Source organism: Blennius ocellaris (assembly GCF_963422515.1).
Source record: "Blennius ocellaris genome assembly, chromosome: 1".
NCBI classification, from domain to species: domain Eukaryota; kingdom Metazoa; phylum Chordata; class Actinopteri; order Blenniiformes; family Blenniidae; genus Blennius; species Blennius ocellaris.
Genome location: NC_137650.1, coordinates 34562123 through 34582528, shown reverse-complemented (window position 1 = coordinate 34582528; position 20406 = coordinate 34562123). Strand labels below are relative to the sequence as shown.

The 20406-nt window shown below is 43.3% G+C and overlaps 1 protein-coding gene across 1 annotated transcript; it reads left to right on the top strand.

Annotated features, from left to right (window-relative positions):
- Nucleotides 1-3599: 3599 nt before the first annotated feature.
- Nucleotides 3600-19640, top strand: cpeb1b (cytoplasmic polyadenylation element binding protein 1b; the record flags this gene model as incomplete). Its single annotated transcript, XM_080512051.1, has 12 exons — nucleotides 3600-3614; nucleotides 3858-4035; nucleotides 7655-7888; nucleotides 9622-9851; nucleotides 12484-12736; nucleotides 13768-13881; nucleotides 14773-14877; nucleotides 16295-16431; nucleotides 17109-17307; nucleotides 18018-18112; nucleotides 18188-18268; nucleotides 19530-19640. 12 exons carry the CDS (start codon nucleotides 3600-3602, stop codon nucleotides 19638-19640), a joined length of 1752 nt encoding a protein of 583 aa, XP_080368177.1.
- Nucleotides 19641-20406: the final 766 nt, after the last annotated feature.

Sequence of the window (20406 nt, the reverse complement as noted above, 5' to 3'; positions counted from 1 at the left end):
GCAAGATTGACGTTTCCTTTTGGGCCACTCGTTGGTGCTGCTGGTGGCTTTTGTAACGAAACTACTTGCCTGCACTGAGCAATAAAATATAAACCTTAACGCCTTCTCAAGGACGGACGACCAGATTGGATTAATACGGTGACTGTCAAAATAAAACCAAGTCCAGTTGTGCAAAACTGAATCAAGACAAACGACAATCTGTTAAAATAAACATTGTAGAGGAAAATAAAAAGGGTTCCTTTAAAAGCCCAAGAATGCCTCACGACAGACGAACACGCTTCTCGCCCTTCACGGAGAAATGGGTCATCCAGCGTCTCTTTACGCAGAAGAATTGGATTGACGTGAAATCAATAGTGTGAAGACCAAGATGCTTCAGACTGAAGAGTGTTTCCTCGTTTGTTTTCATCCACAGGAGCAGACTAACGCTATGCGAATTTCATATTTTCCGTTTCTTAACTAGCTTCTCCACCTGAGGCTGGTGCAAAACATCTCTTTAAATATACCGTTTATTTGAAATACGGTTTTGAACCATCATGGATCAACAAGGTTTCCACTTCCAAATGAACATGTCTTGTAACTAAACTCCTCTTGAAAACATTTTCAGGGCCGATTTAATTTCATGAGCTGATAAACATTGTCTAGAATTCAGCATTTGCATTAAAGTGGAAGAATTTGTGTGGAAAGAAAAATGCATGCTTCTCGTATTATATAATGCAACATCTGTCATTTAGTTATTACTGTGCAATATTCATGTATTTGTGCACCAAAAGGATGTTAAATGACGGAAACGTCTCGAAATGAGCAGTTGAGAAGGAGCCTGGAGACTTTTTTTTTTTTTTTTCATGACTGTACTTTTCTGCCCTCTTCTGGTTCAATGTCCAGGAAGTCGTGGACGGGAGAGACGAGGCTGAGGAGACGAAGACATTGGTCTTTTCTTTCTGTTCTGGCAAACACGACTCTCTCATGCTTTATAGGAATGTACCTCGTCGGGTATGAATGATCTGAAATGAAGTCAAGTCAATATTGAAACTCTACAACTCTGTAAACAAAAGGCCACGAAGCCCAGACGGTGAGGGTGAAATTGTCAAAATATGCATAATGAACTCAAGCAATTAGCTTTAATCTGAAGAGAAATGCAGTCGTACAAAGATTTCACAAGTTCACACATTATCAGTCGTACACACTGAACCGAAGGATTACATTACTCATTACTCTAACAAAGTATTTGGGATATTTTGAGTCAGTATTATGTATTTTAGTAACTTCACATTGTAGGACCGAATGAGGATTTATGACCTTTATGAGCATTTTTTTATTCAGACACTTTTTTCTTTTTGTTAAATCAAATTTGGTCAGTTTTGTACTTTCCCCCAGAATTTATTGGATTAAATCAGTGTTTATTAATCCCGCATGGGGAAATTCTGTCATCACAGCAGCAGTTTCACATTGCACAAAGTCAACAGTATAGTTGCTCACACAAAACAGACTATATATAAACAGAATTAGATCAATATTTCTGCACACATAGAAATATAAGCAATCAAGATATGGAAAAAATACACAGCAGCAGTAGTAATATGTACAGTATTTACAGTATTTAGTGTTTAACAGTGCGAGGATGGTGATATGACAAAGAAATGGTAGAAAATTATAATAATTAGTTGATTTTGGCGACTTTGAATTGTGTTGGGTTTCCCTGAGAAATGTTTGAAACATTCTCTCTCTATAATGAGTGAAATATGAACCCTTTTTTGTAATTCCTTGTAATATTTCAGTCAAGATGTAGAACTAATTGAGAGTTTAGAACCTCGTACAGAAACACAGTGGGAAGTTTTCATTTTAAGCTATAAATCATGACATTTGGTCCATTTTAAACTTTTCACACCCAATTTATGATAAATTAACGAACAGCTCTTTGTGATGTTAAATGTGTATTTTCCCATATAAATGGCACAAAGCCTATCATCCATCTTGGACTGAACAATGGATTTGGAACTTTTACCAAAGCAGTAGGAAATATGTCCTATTTATTCACATTTTTAAGCTATAATTTATGAAATATGGTCAGAGTCATACATTTCTGATAAATAAATGGCATGTTAAATAATTTTGTGACTTTCACAAGCATCAAGTAAAATGTACAGCTTTAAATACCCTTTCAAATGTATTTTCCCTACAGAGGATGAAATGCTAATCTTTTCCTTGTAAGTTCATGTAATGCTTCAGTCAGTTTGTTGGACTATATGTCATTAGATAATCTCTTACAGAAGCACAGTACAACATATTTTATGTGGTTTAGTTTTATAATGTAAATGGATTAGTAGGATGCTAATAAAGTTATTTTGTGACTTTAACAAGCATTGAGTAAAATGCACATCTGAACACAATTTTTTTCACTATAGATGGTGAAATACTGACCATATATTGGCAAATGTTTGGTTTAAAACCAGGTGCAGAAACCCAGATGGAATTATTCGTATTTTATTCACATTCCTAAGCTACAAATCATTAAATATAATCAGACTGAATCTTTCCCCACAGATCCTGATGCATAAATACATGCCCTAGTAGGTTATTTTGTGACTTTAACAAGTAGAATTTGCATCTCTAAACACCCTTTAAAAGTGTTTCTCCCTATATTTAGGACAATTCAAACCACATCGAGGCTATCTTTATGGACAAAATTTAGAGTTTAAAACCTCATACAGAAACACCCCACATGGAGAGAACCAATATAAACATATATTTTAATATAGGTTTTGATATTGGTTTTTAATATATGTGACATATCTAAAATTGTCCGTTTTCCTATATTATATGTACGTATATGTGTACACATACGTACATACAGGTACCTATATGCACGTATATATGTGTGCATATATGCACCTATATGTTCTTCTTGCATAATTGTTTTTTAGTTAGTTCTTAGTTATTGCCTTGATAATGTTGCCAGTTGCCAAAGTGAGATATGGGCTATATATATAGATATGTGGAAATAAAGAAGCAGTGCAGGAGACCTATATGGCCTGTATATTCACATATATGTACCTCAATTTTGCCTATATCTGGCATATATGCAGCACATATTGTCGTATATGTGCATATATGCAGCATATATGTGCATATAAAACTGCTTACAGGTTTCATATATGTGCATATATCCTCATATAGGTTCTTTCCATGTGGGACAGTGGGATTTTATTCACGTTTTTAATCTACAAATCACTAAATGCAGTCAGTTTTGTGCTACGACAAACAATTTCTTAGAAATAAATTGCACATAAAAACAACTTGAATCATGAAATAACATTTAGAAGCATTTATCATGTAAAACTTTAAACACTGAGACTACTAAAACAAAAACAAACAAAAAAATCTTAAATGTAAAAAAAAAATACAAATGCCACGTGATTTTTTCGCGCACTTTGATGTGCCGCGCGTGAGCAGGACGGAGGCCCACAAGGCTCAGGTCTGTCGGCGCACGTTCATCAAATTGAGGTTAATTAGCCGCGCGCAGGCTTCATAAATATAACTTCCCGTCCGGACTCGCGGGTCAAACTGTGATATTTTCCTCCCAGGTTGTGTGTGTCCACATCATGGCGTTTTCCCTGGTGAGTTTCAACGAAACGCGGCAAACAAAAAAAGAAATGTATTTAACAAAGTTGGCGCGCGCTGTTGAACTTTACTCCATTGGAGAACTAGTGGAAGTCTCTCCTAGCCCAATGCCTGCTAATATAACCAAACAAACACAAACAAACAAAAGAAAAAAGAAAAAACATGTGTGGTTGTGCTTCGAGTGTTCGCCGGAGCTCCGGGTCACGCAGCGGGTTGTGGTTGTGTCTCCGTCCCCGCAGAGAAGCGATGGCCGCAGGCCGGACAGCCCTGACCCCGACTCCCCGGCTCTGTCCACCTGCAGCAACGCCAACATCTTCCGCAGGATGAACACCATGCTGGGCAACGCGCTGGACTTCACCGGGGTGTGCACCACCCCCAACAGCAGCGGCAGGGGGGGGAGGCCCGAGCTGCTGCCTGGTTAAGCATCCCCGCCGTGTGTGTGTGTGTGTGTGTGTGTGTGTGTGTGATTTGTAAGAAAGGTGCAGGTTCAATTCCACACGCCGTAGTGTCCTTGAGCAAGGCACCGAAACCGCCAAACTGCTCCCCATTGGGTTAATGTAATTAACAGTGTGAAGTGCTCTTTACTTTACAACCAGTGTTAACTACAGTTACCTTGAAAAAGTAATGGGATTACTTTAAAAAAGTAACTTGGTTACTTTACTGAGTACTTGTTTTTAAGAGTAACTAAGTCAGAGTACAAGTTACTTTCAGCAGCTGGTGACAACACCCCCCCCCACTGGTTTTGCAAAAACACTGAAAAAAGAGGGCGGGGTTTCCTGACAATAAATCTTAATTTAAAAGTAAACTACAAAAAATTTAAATTAAAAAAATGTAAATTACAAAAATAGTGCAACATCTCTGCAGTTGCGTTCTTTGCAGCAGTGACGTGGTTTAGTGGTGTTTGTTAGTTCCTATTCTTTTGTCACTTGAACGCACCGTGGGAGCGAGCTGGTCTGTGATTGGCCGAGAGTGGAGAAGGGGGCGGGATCAGGTGCGTTTGGTAGGAAAATTTGAGAAGTTGCTCGGTTCTGTTTAATAACAAGAAGCTCATCCAATATTACAACAGTAACGCATTAGATTACTAGTTACTGAAAATAGTCACATGAGTAACGCGTTACCAGCAAGTCGAATAATTTACCATTTAAAAAGGGGGAACCCCATTTCTGTAAAGTTTGAATAAATCTCTTTAGCTGCTGATTTTCTCTTTTTATTTCCCTCGTCTTGGAAGCACAGCTTGGAGTTGCAGTTACTTGTATTCTAAAGTGATTAATTCATAATGACTTTTCTCTCTGTAAAGAGACATTGATGCACATTGGAGGCCGGTGAGTTATGTTTAAATATTTTTTTGTTTCACTATTTGGACACTAGGTGGCGCCAATGAGACATGGGTTGTATTTGTCGAGGGCGGTCCAGATGAAGGGCAAACTGTTAATGACAGTTGTTACTGCACAGTTGGAGTGAACTGACGCAGGCCGGCAATCCCAACGGGGAAAGACGACTAAAACAAATGCAGGACCTCGATTATGTAGAAGGATTTGTTGCAGCTTTTATCAGTTATTCTAATTAAATCTTAAGCGTATTAAGGGTCTGCAAAATACACAAGTGTAAGCGGTGATGAAGGAATGGCAGCGTGTCCGGCTGAAGAGAAAATGGAAGGTTTGAAACTGTGAAATCTGAAGCGGCACCAGTCCAGAGAAACAACCCGGAGAGTCTAACCTCCTCAAAGGAACGCAGCGTTGCATAATATAACAGAGAAACTGCATTACTGCACAGATTGTGGCCTTTTAGTACCGCTTTGTATCCGTTTAAACTTTAAAACGATAGCGTGTGCTGCTCAATGCCATTTCTGTTTCAGTTGCAATAATTAAAGCCGTGTTTAGAATAAAGAGCTTTAAAAGGAAGCGTTGCGTTTTGGAGCTTCTGAGAAATTAAACTAGAAACTATTCGTTTTAAGATCCCAGATGTTTCTTCAGAAGCGCGAACACGGGAAATTCTAAAACCCCGACTCGTGCTGTCCGAAGACGATAATCTGTGGGGGTGGAAAGATGATGTAATCCCCCCCTCCCCCCACCGCGGTCTGTGATGTCATCAATTAACCACAACAACCAGGGACTAGGTGGAGCTGCAGAAGACTGTAGACCTATAGAACTAGAATTATATGTAATTTTTAGAGCAGAAATCTACTTAAAATGCAGAAGACGGCACATAGAAATGTATGTGTTTGAGTCACAGCGCCCCTAAAGGCCTGGCATGTGTACTACACGCCCTGAAGCCTGGTGTTGAGCCGAGTTCATAGTGGCGTGTGGACGGAGGTTTTTTTGGAGTCGGCTGGAGAGAAGAAATGTTTTTTGTTGTGTGGATGTCGCCTCAGTTTAGCGGCGACTGAAAGCCTCTAAAGACACAAAACAGGACGAGCACCGGTAGTGTTGTTGCAGATTGATTTGTTGTCTAGAAGAGGAATTGACGCTTTTGTTTACGCTTTAACGAGTTCTTGTCAATAGAAACGACATTTTAGTGATTGCAACCTGCAGCGCCACGTTGATCTGGGAGTTTGATGTGAATTTGTGGATTCGTGCGAGAACCTTTTGGCGCCGTTGAACTTTTCTGGATCAACATAAACTAAGACCATTCTGCAGGTTGAGCTTTTACTCAAGTCTTGGTCAAGTTATTTCGGTTTCCTCGACGTGTCTTCGTTTGACGTCTGGATTTATTGCTTCTCCTCGCTGTGGTGTTTTGACCGACGGTTTACACAAACCTGCAGTTTCGCCTGAATTCGGTCTCAAAAAGCCAGTAGTTTGTGACAATCCCCCCCCTCTGTCTGTTAACCATCATTAATCTTGCCTTTTATTATTTTGGTGCCAGCAGCTGATTCATGCTGCATCGCCGCTCTGCAGCACTGCAGCAATTCTACGCATCTTGAGATTTGCCCAGATTGAGCCTCGACACTCTGCCTCCGTCCTCACGGGTTGATTGGCATCGTCATTTCCAGTGGATATTTGAGGAGGAGGAGGAGGAGGAGGGGGGGTGGGAGGGGGGGGGTTTGTGTACGAATGTTGTTGAACTTTAAAGTGACACAGAAGTGAACTCTGTTCTCGACTCGGACGGAGGCGAACTTCTCCTCCGGCCTCTCCGGCTCGGCGCTGCTGAATCAGGAGCTGTTGGCCGTCCGCTGGACGCCGTCCAGGCCTGGGGAGGGAAGGGAGGAGCTGGCGGTGCAAATCTCCCGTCAACATCTGATCAGTCAGCTGCTCCTCCACCACCTCCTCCTCCTCCTCCTCCTCCTTCCGGCGTGTGACTTTATCTAGCGTTTGTGAGCGAACGATCAGATTTCAGCAGCTACTGACAATGAAATTCTGAGCATCTTTAAAGTCCGAGGTACTTTTTTTCCTTCCTGTTTAGTTTTCTCTGCTGAGTCATTCTCTCCCATGCTGCCTCCCACCATGCTGCTGTAGCTCTGCCCCTCGCCTCCCTTCCCCTCCCTCCTGCCTCTGTCTGGACTCGTTTCCTGAGCGAGCTGACAGAGTAAAGCGGCAGCGGCAGCAGCAGCAGCCGTCTCCCACCGAGACGTGCCGACCCGAGAGAGACGAGCACTTCTACCAACAAGCCAATAGCTCCCGCAGGAATTTTTCATTACACAGTTGTTAGGCAAGGAAGCAGAGAGGTGGTGGTGGGTGGTGGTGGTGGGGGGGGCTGATGTCATTAGCAGGGGTGTGCGAGTGCATCAGCAGCCATGTCACATGCTGCTAGGTGGGTCAGTGATGCGGACGGAGATGCATGGCAGTTGCACCGGGCACAGAGGCAGGTTAGCTCCGCCGTCAGCCTGGGGGGTGGGGGGTGTGTGTGGGGGGGGTCGGGGATGTGCTGATCAGGGAAGTTTGTCTTTTAACGAGATTTCTCTTCACAGAAACTGTTTGACTGATTTCACACTGCCGGACTGAAACGATTGGCCTTTTTTTTTTCTTCCCCCAGTAGTTCCAATACTAACGTCTCTCCTCCTGCTCTCTGTTGCTTCCTCGCTGCTCCGGGACTACTAAAGAGTCGGACCTGGCTGCGGTCGGCAGCAGGAGGATGCTTTTCCCCAACTGCGGTGGCGGCGGCGGCGGCATACCGGGCTCCCAGGAGATGCAGTCGTCCAGGGCCCCGCAGGACGTCACAGACCTGGGCCTGGGCCTCCACTCCCTCCGGCTGTCCAGCTGGGACCGGCCCTGGAGCAGCCAGGACTCGGACGTGCACACCCCGCCGTCCCAGGTCCAGACCAGCTCCCCCTCCAGTGAGTACCAGGCTCTTTCTTCACCCACACAAGTTTGTTTGTTTTTGTTTTTTGTTTGTTTGTTTTCCTCCCGTGACTCCAGTTGAGTCGGACTGATGTCACGCAGGCTGTGTGTGTTGGTGTGTGTGTGTGTGTGTGTGTGTGTGTGTGACCAGGCTGTAGCGTCGTCGCTTCAGAGGATGATGATGCAGTTTTGCTTTGCTGCATCAGCCGCAAAATGAGCTACAAACTTTTTTTTTTTTTTCTTTCTGGCTCGTGTTTCAGTTCATTTTAAGCTTCATTACCTGTTGACTGCCAGGACGTCGCTCTGATCGCCGTGTAATGACTGAAGGTTGCGTCGACGGTGACATTTGGGACGTCGGGGCAGTTTTTTTTTTTTTTTGTTTTTTCAAATGTTGAGAAAAATAGTTACAATGTCATTCTCTTAGTCACAATATCAGCAGTCTGCGATCACAGATTTTTCCATTCTCCGTATTTTTTTATTTTTGTACGAACAAGAACAAGGGATGCACTTTTATAGCAGGGAACAGAGTATAGTTGTGATGGAACGTGATACAATTAAAAGAAAAAGAAAAACGCCATGATAAACTGTTTCAGTCACAGATCGTCGACATTCAAAACTTCCAATTATTGTGATGTGTTGACATACAAAGTCCATTTTGACCATATCTTTGAGAATTTGTACATTTGCAGGTGAATTGAAGATGTCGGCCTCTCCTTCTGAAAGATATCATTTGCAATCTATGCATTGACATCTATGCAGTCTTCTAGGCGAGGTGGGGAGGAGCCAGCGACTGGTCACCGCTTTTTTGGCAGCAATTAATAACATTTGGAGTCGGTGTTTATTGTGGGATTTTAATCGGGTCTTACCCAGTATCAGAGAAGAAAATTCAAAGGGAATGTCCTCAAGTACTGATTCAATACTGCTGTGAATATCCCTCCAGAATTGTTTTGTGATCGGGCAGTCCCAGAATATATGCCAATGATTGGCTTCTTGATCACCGCATGGCTCGTCCCCATCACCACGGAAACGCTGTTTCGGGGTGATGAAAAATCTGATCAAGCACTTCCAGCAAAATTCTCTCCATGTATGGGAGTTTGTGCACGACCATACTGATGTACAGTAACCCTGCCATTCTTCATTTGTCATAGTAATGTTGTCGAGGCAGTTTGACATGAGACGTACCGTCTCTCGTGATTCGTCCCGAGTTGACGTGTGCTGGATTAAAAAACTTAATTTGGATCTTTCTAAACCGGGCGTTTTTTTTAGTTTTTTTTTTTTAATCAAAGTGGGTCGGAGACTTTGAATACGGCCTCCCACTGAATGACTCCCCACTGTGACAGGCCACGTCTGTCACCGGCTGACTCGGGTGTCGTATGAAAGGAAGGCTGGGCGACGCTAGAAGGGATTGTGTTGGAGGAAAAGGTTTATACTGTAGTTTCTGTGTGTCCTCGAGTGAACTCGGACCGTCACTTTACTTTACAACCTCTAAAACTCTGATAATTCTCAGCCTCTCGGTTGTTTTCGGCACACAAACTGTGTTTTTGTTTCAGTTGCAGATTGAATTTCCTCCTGCGAATTTTTTTTTTTTTTGTTATATAGAAACTGCAGTCATGGGAAATCGATGCAGCTCTGTGGACTCGGCACATCTGCTCTCCTTCAGTTTGCTCATCAGATTGACGGCCGGCGAACGTAAAAAAAAAAAAATAACCTGCCGTTTTCTCTCCCCCAGTGCTCGGGATGCTGAACAGCCCCTTCAGCAGCATCCTGGGAAAACCCCCCAGCTACCTGAACGCCGAGTCCATGAGCATGACGGCCGACTTCCTGGAGAAGTTCCCCAGCATGTCTCGCATGGCCAACCGCCTCGACTCCAACTCCTTCCTGGACTCGCGCTCCAGCAGCCCCGAAGACTCCGAGACCAGCGGCTTCAGCTCCGGCTCCGATCACCTCTGTGACATGGTGGTAATGAACAACTCTTATTTATTCTGGTTTTTTTTAAACCCGCTGGTGCCCGGCGGGTTCCGCTGGGACACTGGTCCGGAGCTACAGAGTTATTCTGCAGTTCAGAGATGTCAGACATGAGGCCCGAGAACCGAAACGAGAAGCTCCGAGACTGTACTTGTTAGAAATTGTATTAATTTATTTGATATGTATATGAAATTGCATGGGTTACGTGGTGTCGCACTTTTTTTGTTCTAAAAGTTTGATTTAATTCAACAGTTGGCACTCGAAGCCATGCTGCCGGGTGATTTATTGTTATTTTTTTTGTGAAAACCTCCATAATAAAACAGCTATAGGAGTTTATTTTTTAACACTTCGCTGTCTTTTGCACTAGAAAGTAATTAAAATGTCTTCGCGTTGACATTGGCGTCGTTTCATGTAGTGATGGATTATTTTTACGGTTCACTACAGATGAAATTGGGACTGTTTGACACTCTTGATTAAAAACGTTCACATTTAAAATTAAAAGTATAAAAGCATCACATCCTTTTTTTTTCTCCCCCCTGCTTCTGATTTATGTTGAGCTGTACGTCCTGTAAATATCGACTGGTTTAAGGTTTCATGATTCTACCTCATCCTCGCATTCCAGTTGTGAAAAAGGCACATTTTCTAAATTCTATATAAACTAAAGTGAAGTTTTTATTTTGCAGCTCCAGACACATTCTATTTATTATGAATGGTTAAAAGAAAGATCACTTTATTTCAGTGCTCATGTTAAACCATTTAATAAAAACTCAGTTTTGTTTGGCTTTCTGGTCAGTTTATGTAATGAAATGTATTCATACATTTCCTTTTTAACTATGAAAAGGAGACGTTTAATGGACATTTCCTCTTTTCCTTCAGCAAAACCTGAATACCTGCATGGAAACCTTGTTTTAATGTTTAACATTTTAACATAGTTGCTCAATTTGCGTTATTTTCTTGTAGAAGCTTATATAGAATTTTATGTTTCAGTCATTTTTGTTATAGAAGATCTGCTCGGGGTTTTGGCATCGTGTGAATGAATCTCGACGTAAAATGCAGGTTTGGTTTCTATCGTGTTGGATGTTTGCCAAAACACCAGATTCAAACGAGCGGCTTGTTTAACGGCCTCGAGTGCTTCCTGATATTTGATTCTGGGTTTTAGAATGAGACGTTCAGGATGGAGAAACTGTTAGAACGTGTTGCTCACCAGCTTAATTCAGGGTCCAATGACTCCCGTTTCTCTTTCGGTCATTTGTCTGGCTTATCGAAAATCTCTGAACACACACACACACGCATGCAGAGACCGTCTCTATGGTTACCGTGGTGATGAGTCCTGCTCCATCTAATCTTTGGTTGCTGGAAAATAAAGCGCCCATGACGACACCAGCGTGTCTCAGAATTGATGGTTCCTGTTGAGGTGTTGAATACTGAGCAGAAACACTTTGAGTTTCTAAAACTACAGTTTCTGCTGGACTGTCTAAATTTCTTGAGCTTTTTTTTTTCTCTAGTATCAGCCTCAGCTCCTAAAACTATCCCACGCGCATTTTAATCCTGCATCTAACATGATAAAAATGAATAAAATACAGTTTGCGCACTATTTAATTTGCCAGACTGTTAAAATGGCCATTTCTTTTATAAAACTCAAATTTTACACAAGATAAAATACTTGTACAAAGTTTGAATTGGAGGCTGTAATGTTTCTTTGAATATTAAAATATGGACGTGACAAAGCACTTAACGGCAATTTGATCCACGGGTTAATTAATAATACAGAAAAGGAGCTTTGCAGTTTTGTGTAATTAAACCAATGAGCCTCCAGCTCGACGGGCTTTGGACCTTTGGTTAAAACACTTTAAAATCAACACCGTCAAAGGGAACTTGCATAAAATTGATGGATCATTGTTAAAAATGGCTGAAAATGAAACGATCACAAGAAAATGGGGAGGCTGGACTGTCCCTATCGGGGTCATTGGACAGATTGTAGATGAAAAAACAGACTAAAAGAACAATTTTGAAGAAATGGACTCTAATCACAAGATTAAAAATCTTGGACAATATCAACTTGTCATTTTTATTTTGTGTCTTTACTGCACGAATTTCTATAATTTCTCCCCCAGTTAGCGTTTGCATTTGGTGTTTGTAGTTTAAATCTTCCATTGAATTGATTCTTGTCTAAATCGGTTCAGTTTTATTCTCATTTTCTTTAATGTTACATTTTTATGTGAAGCACATTGATTTTGCCTCATGTAGAAAATGTTACTGGTTTTGAAGGCGTGGATCCGAGGATTCCTTTTCTCTAATTGTTGAGAAATAAAAGTAAACCTTGCATGTTTTGTTTTCGTCATCGACATACAAAGGAGGGTTGCTGGAAAACCACAAGTGTGGTAGAAAGTATTTCGACCAGACCCTGATGTGATGTTTTGGTTTCACCGGTGAAACGTGGGTTTGTGGACCACATTTGAGCCACATCTGTATTAAATACCACAAATTACTGTGTATTAAAAATGTCTGCATGCCAATTAGAGTGAATCTTACAGATCCTCTCGCCTGAGTCCAGGTCGTCCAGCACCGATGTTTGAATAAATCTGCCTCTGTTTTCTTTTCTATTTGTTTATTTATTTCTCTGCAGTCCAACCTGCGGATTTCCCCTCCCCTGCCTTACCTGACCTCCAACATCCAGAAGGACCTGCTTCGCCTGGGCTCCCGTCTGGACCTGCAGGAGACCAGCTCCCCCCTGACCCCGACGTCCGCCGTCAGCCCGTCCTCCGCCCTGTCCCGCCGCTGGCGCGCCGGCTCCCCCTGGACGCCCGCCGACATGCTGGAGCCGTCGGACGAGCTGTTCAGCATCGAGCGGGAGGCGCGGCTGCACCGACAGGCCGCCGGTAAAACCACGTAGCACACACGCCGGGCCTCCGGGTGGCGCCGTAACTCTGCCGCCAGGAGACAACCTGGGGAAAAAACACAATATCCACTAGGTCGGGGTGTCAAAGTCATTTTAGTTGAGGGGCCACATCAACCTGATCTGACCTCTGGGGGCCCAACAAGTCAAACGTAACGTATTAAACTGCAGATATGGACAAATGTCAAAGTCTTTCCTTTTGATTCTTTTGTAGCTGCAAGAATTTGCCAGTCTATTCTGAAATATACATATTAAAGTTAATCAGATATTATTATATTTGCAAAAAAAAACCTGTCACCTGTATCTGGATGTATTTTTATTCAGGATTAAAACTATCATCTGGAAATTTTTGAGTTTACATGTCTAAAGTATCACTTCACATAAATTGGACTCATTTTATTGTGAAAGGTGTTGAGTCATGTGACCTCCACAGACGCATTAATGTCAGGGGTCAAATTCTGACCAAGGGCGGTTTTGAATGTCATTTTTGCCAATCTAGTGTTTTTAGATCAGCCTCTGTCAGTTTTCATGTTTATACTTAAAAAAAAAAAAAAAAAAAATTCCATGGCGGCCGGATTAGATCCTCTGGCGGGCCGCTTCTGGCCCCCGGGCCTCATGTTTGACACCCCTGCATTTGGTGATTGGCTAAAAACGATGAAACGGTGTTGTCATGGAGACGGGCTCTAAATCCCAGTCGACGGAGGACGCACTCGTCAAACAGTATTTTAAATATAGTTTCTAATCTGTTTTGTCCACAACTGAAGGACAAAACGTCTCCTTCAATTAGTCCTTGGCTGTAAAACACTTGATGACAAGATTCTACCTTGAATACAGACGTTACCGACATTGTTTGAAGTCTGGAAGGACACTTACATTTTTGAATTTATTTCCCTGTGACGAGGTTTAGATTGTACCGTCCAACATTATTTGATCGAAGGTACATTGAGGGTCATTTTTACTGCCTACTTGTATTAAGTGAAATACGTTGTAATTGTGTTTTCTCGGCTGCACCAGCGGTGAACGAGGCGTCGTTCACGTGGAGCGGCCAGCTGCCTCCCAGGAACAACAAGGATCCTCTGTACTCCTGCAAGGTGTTCCTGGGCGGCGTCCCCTGGGACATCACGGAAGGCAAGTCCTGCTGCGCTACACGCTTGCTTCTGATGCAAAGACGCTGTGTGGGTTTTGTTATCGAACAACCTCCAGCGCTAAATGATCAAATATGAAGGGAAAGTCGGATTGAAATGTCATTTTTATGTCTGATAAATTCATAAACCTGCAGAGATTGTGTTCGGAACTGAAATTAATCATCTTTTACAATCTGGTTTTGAATGAAGAGCTTTGGAAACGAAGCTTATGTTTTAATTTAAAGACCCTCGGAAATTAAAAATGCATAGTTTTTTTTTTTATATAGTTTCACATTGGAGTTGCAGTGTTGGTAAATCTGATCATGTTGAGTATTGGTGTAAATAGTTTTGTTCTACCATCACAAATTAAATTGCGGTTTTCAGTCATGTTTACTTTGGGACAGGCTTTATTTGATATTTAAGAAAAAAAATTGCGTTTTACTTTAATTTTTGATGTGATTATCTTTGCAGTGTTCAGAAGCATGATTTGATGCACTTGTCGTTTCATTTACATTGTCCATGGTTTATAATGCAGCCTTGGTTCACGTCAAATTGCCATGAAACTGTAAAAGAGCCGACTCATCCTGCAGAGGTGTTTCTTAACGACCCGTTTCCTCTGCATTAAGAGAAATCTGCTTCTGATATTTGGTTTTATAACCAGCGTGACGGGAAAAAGAGGATTTCAGTCAAATCTAGAACTTCCTCCTTCCTGCCCCTGGAAGATTTTCCTGCACAGGTTGAGATGGATTAAACCATTTTAACTTGTAACTTGGTCAGAATGAACATGTTGATGAGACTCTGCAGGCTCTAAAGGCTCTGAATGCATGTGGCAGCAGATCGGGTGTCGTTGCAGTCCAGACGTTAACTTCCTTCCCGTGTTCTCGCTCTACTGCAGCCGGCCTGGTCAACACCTTCAGCGGGTATGGTCCTCTGAGCGTGGAGTGGCCGGGTAAGGACGGGAAGCACCCGCGCTGTCCTCCCAAAGGTAATGTGGCCAAAGGTAATGAAGAGCTGGTAGGCTACCTTTCTCCTTCCTGGTGTTCAGGGTGGCACTGTGGTGAGCTAAACACTGTCCTCATTAAACCCACGGCGGGACGGAGGCGGGGAGTTAATCTGCACTGTGGCTGTAGCTCCGTTAAAATCCCTTTTAGAGTTTCTGCTTTGACTGTAAAGTTTGTTGGACAGTGTTTGACTTGGATATGAACCGTTGGGCTGTATAGAGTCAAATCTTTCTTTATTTTAAAGTGTTTCAACCATTTGTTGTTGTTGTGGATGCATCCTAACAGTCCCTCCTGTCTCCTTTCATGTCCACTCTTTAACCCTTGAAGTGTTTAAGAGGCGGCCATGATGAAGAGCATTGGAATTCTCACTAAGCTAAGGAAAGGAGGCTCAATGCTTCCTTCAGAGCCTCCTTTAGCCAAGGAAACACTGATGCTTCCTTTGGAGCCTCCTTTAACGTGATCACCTTCCCTTAACTCCTCGAGGAAGCCTCCCAACGCCTTCCCTTAACTCCTTGAAGCCTTCCCTTAACTCCTTGAAGCCTTCCCTTAACTCCTTGAAGCCTTCCCTTAACTCCTTGAAGCCTTCCCTTAACTCCTTGAAGCCTTCCCTTAACTCCTTCCCTTAACTCCTCGAGGAAGCCTCCCAACGCCTTCCCTTAACTCCTTGAAGCCTTCCCTTAACTCCTTGAAGCCTTCCCTTAACTCCTTGAAGCCTCCCAACGCCTTCCCTTAACTCCTTGAAGCCTTCCCTTAACTCCTTGAAGCCTTCCCTTAACTCCTTGAAGCCTTCCCTTAACTCCTTGAAGCCTTCCCTTAACTCCTTCCCTTAACTCCTCGAGGAAGCCTCCCAACGCCTTCCCTTAACTCCTTGAAGCCTTCCCTTAACTCCTTGAAGCCTTCCCTTAACTCCTTGAAGCCTCCCAACGCCTTCCCTTAACTCCTTGAAGCCTTCCCTTAACTCCTTGAAGCCTCCCAACGCCTTCCCTTAACTCCTTGAAGCCTCCTCACCTCCTCACCTTTCCTTAACCCTATGACATCATCCATGGGGTTTAAGGGAAAGTGGATAGGAAAGGAGACGGGAGGGACTATTGGAATGTACCCTGTGCAAGGTGGTTTTTCCAGGTATTGCATTTGAATCTTTATGTTCCTTCTGCCAGGTTTTCATCCTGTAACGATCGCTGTGCTGTCGGGAGCTCGTTCACAAAAAAACAAATCAGAACAGAGAATTCACACTGAGCTCGTGAACAAAAAGCACATCAAAACGTGAAACGCTCACAAAGATCAGTCGAGTGCAACTGTGTAACTTCTATTCAGAAACACCAAGTTAACTTTAGTGGACAACATGGAAATTCTCACACGTTTGGTCGTGTGCTGGTGGCTCCGTCCTGAAGTGTGTGTGTGTGTGTGTGTGTGCAGGTTACGTTTACCTGGTGTTTGAGAACGAGAAGTCTGTGCGGGCGTTGCTCCACGCCTGCTCCCAGGACCCGTTCCACCCGGAGGACAACCGAGAGTACTACTTCAAGATGTCCAGCCGCAGGATGCGATGCAAGGACGTGAGGACAAACACTTTAGTTTCTCCTGAACAGGAATGACGTCGATTTCTATTGAGATTCTGTTAAAACTAAAGATTTTAGTCCTTGAGCTGATCAGTTCCCCCGATACAGAAGAACTCTTGTGATCCAAGATGTTTTATGATTTGACTTGTGTTTTAAGCAGCAGGATGGTGCGCCTGTCTCTTTAAGAGACGAGGCGTTAACAGTAATATCCTGAGCAGTCTTTGGAAAAATCCTCTGCCAGATTCTTGACGTGCAACAAAAAGCACATCAAAACCTGCGTGAAGTTCAGGAAAAGCCGTGACTTTTCACGATTCAGCACATGGCTTTGATTTTTTAATTCAAAAATGGCAAATTAATTTCCAGTTAAAGCGAAAAAGGTTTTCTAGTTCGTGTTGTTCAACAAATAAAAGCTAATCGATCCCTTTTAAGTTTACTACAAACTGGATTCTGAATCTGTTAATAATTAGTCTTGCTGAATCATGAACATGGAAGTAACGCACCATATTAATACATTTTAAATGTTTTAACGGAATGACCCACAGTGGTCCCAATAGAAACCCTGTTGAACACCGAACCTGCTCTAAAAGTGTCTTCAGTCTCCAGAAGCTTCCCTCCGTCGCACCGTTTTAGTTCAGCAGGGCGTTGAACCGTCGCCTGTCGCCCCGCTGCTCCAGGTGCAGGTGATCCCCTGGGTGATCTCGGACAGCAACTACGTGCGCTGCCCGTCGCAGCGCCTGGACCCCAGCAGGACGGTGTTCGTGGGCGCGCTGCACGGCATGCTGAACGCCGAGGCGCTGGCCAGCATCATGAACGACCTCTTCGGGGGCGTCATGTACGCCGGCATCGACACCGACAAGCACAAGTACCCCATCGGTGAGACTTGAATCTAATTATTGTGCTCCGCGGCAGGTGGTGGAGTTTCACATTTCAGATATTTGTAATAACGCTCAAACGTTGTGTGAAATTGTTTGGATAAATAAAACTACGTTGCTTGGAAATAGAAATGTTTTTGCAGAATTTCTTCGGGGAAATTAGGTTAATTTAATACAAATATAACTCAGTCGTGGCTTTAAAGATATTTCTGGCTTCATTACTTTCACAGAGATTAAAATCATTATATATTAGTTGCGATGAAGCAAACTGTGGAACAAAGTTGTCAACTCGTATTTTGGACTTTTTGATGGCAATATTATATATAATTAACATTTTTGTAACTAGATTTATGCATTTATATTAATGAATGATTAGTCTTGAGGTAGTAATGCCAACACGTTTCAATGAATTATTAAATTTGTAAAAAAAAACACGTTTGTGGAGAAGAGATGGGATTTGATCAGTTCTGCTTCTTCCCACTCATTTATTCATTGTTTTACAATAATTAACCAGAAGATCTGAAATGAAACACAAACCCAAATCATTTCACTGCCGTTTGTTTTAAATTAACTTGCAGACGATCTTCCTGACTGATCTGCTGCTTCGAAATAATGTGGAGCTCCACGTTTCACCTTTTCTGCAGGAATAAATAGAAGAATCCTGCAGCTCGTCTCAGTGGAAGTTACTGAAGTTTGTGGTTTTGTTTGCAGGCTCTGGACGCGTCACCTTCAACAACCCTCGCAGTTACCTGAAAGCCGTGTCTGCAGCGTTCGTGGAGATTAAAACGCCAAAGTTTACAAAGAAGGTAAATAAAAACGCCGGCGTTTCGTCGGTAAAGAACGGCGAGTCGTTGACGAGGTTCTGACGGTTCTGCTCTCAGGTGCAGATCGACCCGTACCTGGAGGACTCCATGTGTCAGGGCTGCTTCCGCCACCCCGGGCCTTACTTCTGCAGAGACCAGGTCAGTGGAGCCACGGCACTCCTAGTGGCCCGGCATGGTCACTGCATCCCGCATCAAGTCTGCTTCCTCACTCGTTACTCCAGGAAAACGTGGAAATGTAGTGCAAATTAATCCCATCATGATTAATCGGATTAGAAAGGAACCTTCAGAGCAGAAATCCCTGAAACGTCTGGTAGTTTGTCTCCGATGATCCTTTAGTGACGAAACCAAAGGAACAAAGACGCTCGATGGGAACAAAGACGGAACAGTCAACTTGTTGTTGCAGCAGGATTACTGTTGTAAAACTAACAATCAAATTAAAAAAACACAATGAAGCATCTGTTGGCGTCAAACTGCTGTCACAGCATGATGAAGTTCCATTTCTCTGCAGGAAGGTTATTTTCTTCCAGCTTAAAAAAACCACATTGCCGTGAGTCAAGTTGTTCTGCTTTTCTCAGTTGAGTTCATAAGTTTTCAGCTCTGGTCTCAGACGGCACCAACAAGGTCGTTTGTCATCGACCCCGTTTACACAACACCTTGTCCGTTAAATCAGTGTTTTTCAACCTTTTTGAGCCAAGGCACACTTTTTTTCTTTGGAAAAATCTGGAGGCACACGCCCCCTGAAAATGTTAAACTCTGTAGCCTCTATTAACAATATAAAGTCATTCTCATCAAAGTTTTATCAACAGGAATCAAATAAATCCAGAAAAAAAGTCCTTTTTTTAATAGTGACTCCCTCAGTGTGAAACCTGGACCTGATGGATGAAGAGCTGAGATCCTGGTTCACATTCTTCCTTTTCAAAAACTTCTCCATCACTGTCACTGACACAGTACTTTGATACAAGATGGTAGCAGCAGGTGGAGATTAACCACACTGACGTCTGTCACTTTACATTTCACCGGCAAAGTTCTGTGCTGCCCTCTAGTGGTGAAGAGTATTTATACATGATTACTCTGCAACACACTGTGAGAGCAAATGTTTTTTAGAAGAAAATGTGAAATCGGATAATTTCCCACGACACACCTGACTAGATCTCGCGGAAACACCAGTGTGCCGCGGCACAGTGGTTGAAAAACAGTTAAACAGTGTAGTTGGCATGTTGGGCCACAGGAGGGCGCTACTGCTTGATTTGTAATACAACCATCGTCATGTTTGACTTGATCATGAGAACTATTTACCTCGGCGGAGGTGCACATGAAGCTGCAGAGGCTGCAAGACTGGCAATGAAGTGTTTAGAGGTAATATTGTAGTGATAATGACTTATTCATGTTCCTGGTCCAGGTGTGCTTCAAGTACTACTGCCGCTCCTGCTGGCACTGGCAGCACTCCATGGACATCCTGAGCAGCCACCGGCCCCTCATGCGCAACCAGAAGAGCCGCGACTCCAGCTAGAGGGACGGTCCAGACACCCCTCCCCCCCCCACCCACCCACCACCACCACCACCCCCCCCCTCTACGACCTGCGGGGGAGGGGGGCGAGGCCGCCGAGGAGCGCAGGAGCGCACGAGTGCCCGGCGCCGCCCCCTGCTGGAGGCGCGGCGGCGCCGCGTCAGGCACCGGGGATTCACTGTAGAAAACGTTCACTTTTTGCACTTGCTCCGTTTTGCTGTTGTTCAGTGGCTCGACGTTCTGGAGGCGCCGGGCTCCACTTTATGCTTTTCCACACTCGTGGCCAGACGGAGAGACGGGGTTCAGCCCGACCTGAAGAAGTGGTGAGAAAAGAAAAGGCCATTTCTTTTTTCAGTTTTTTGTTTTTTTTTTGTTTTTTTTTGTTTTTTCCTCCTTTGTTTCCATGTGTTGCATCGTGAAGAGCAATCAGGCTGATCTCATTGCCGTTCATTGGCAGACGCCATACAGTGCCTTTAACTTTTTATTTTCCCCCCCTCCCCCTCCCCCCCCTCCCAGCTGATGTTTCTTACTTTTTGGGAGTTTGAATGTTGGGCTTCATTTAACCAGTCGCATTTCAGACATTTTTACGCAGTTTTTTACTAATTTGTACACAAACTGTTTTAAGTCATGACATGAAAATTTTGAACCGAATTCTACCAGGCCGCCGTTTATGGGGAAAAAAAACCCTTTTATTTCAGTTTTCTCTCTCATACATTTTGTTTTTCTCTCCTCTGGTTGTTTATTTTTCTTTTTAATTTGCCCTTAAATT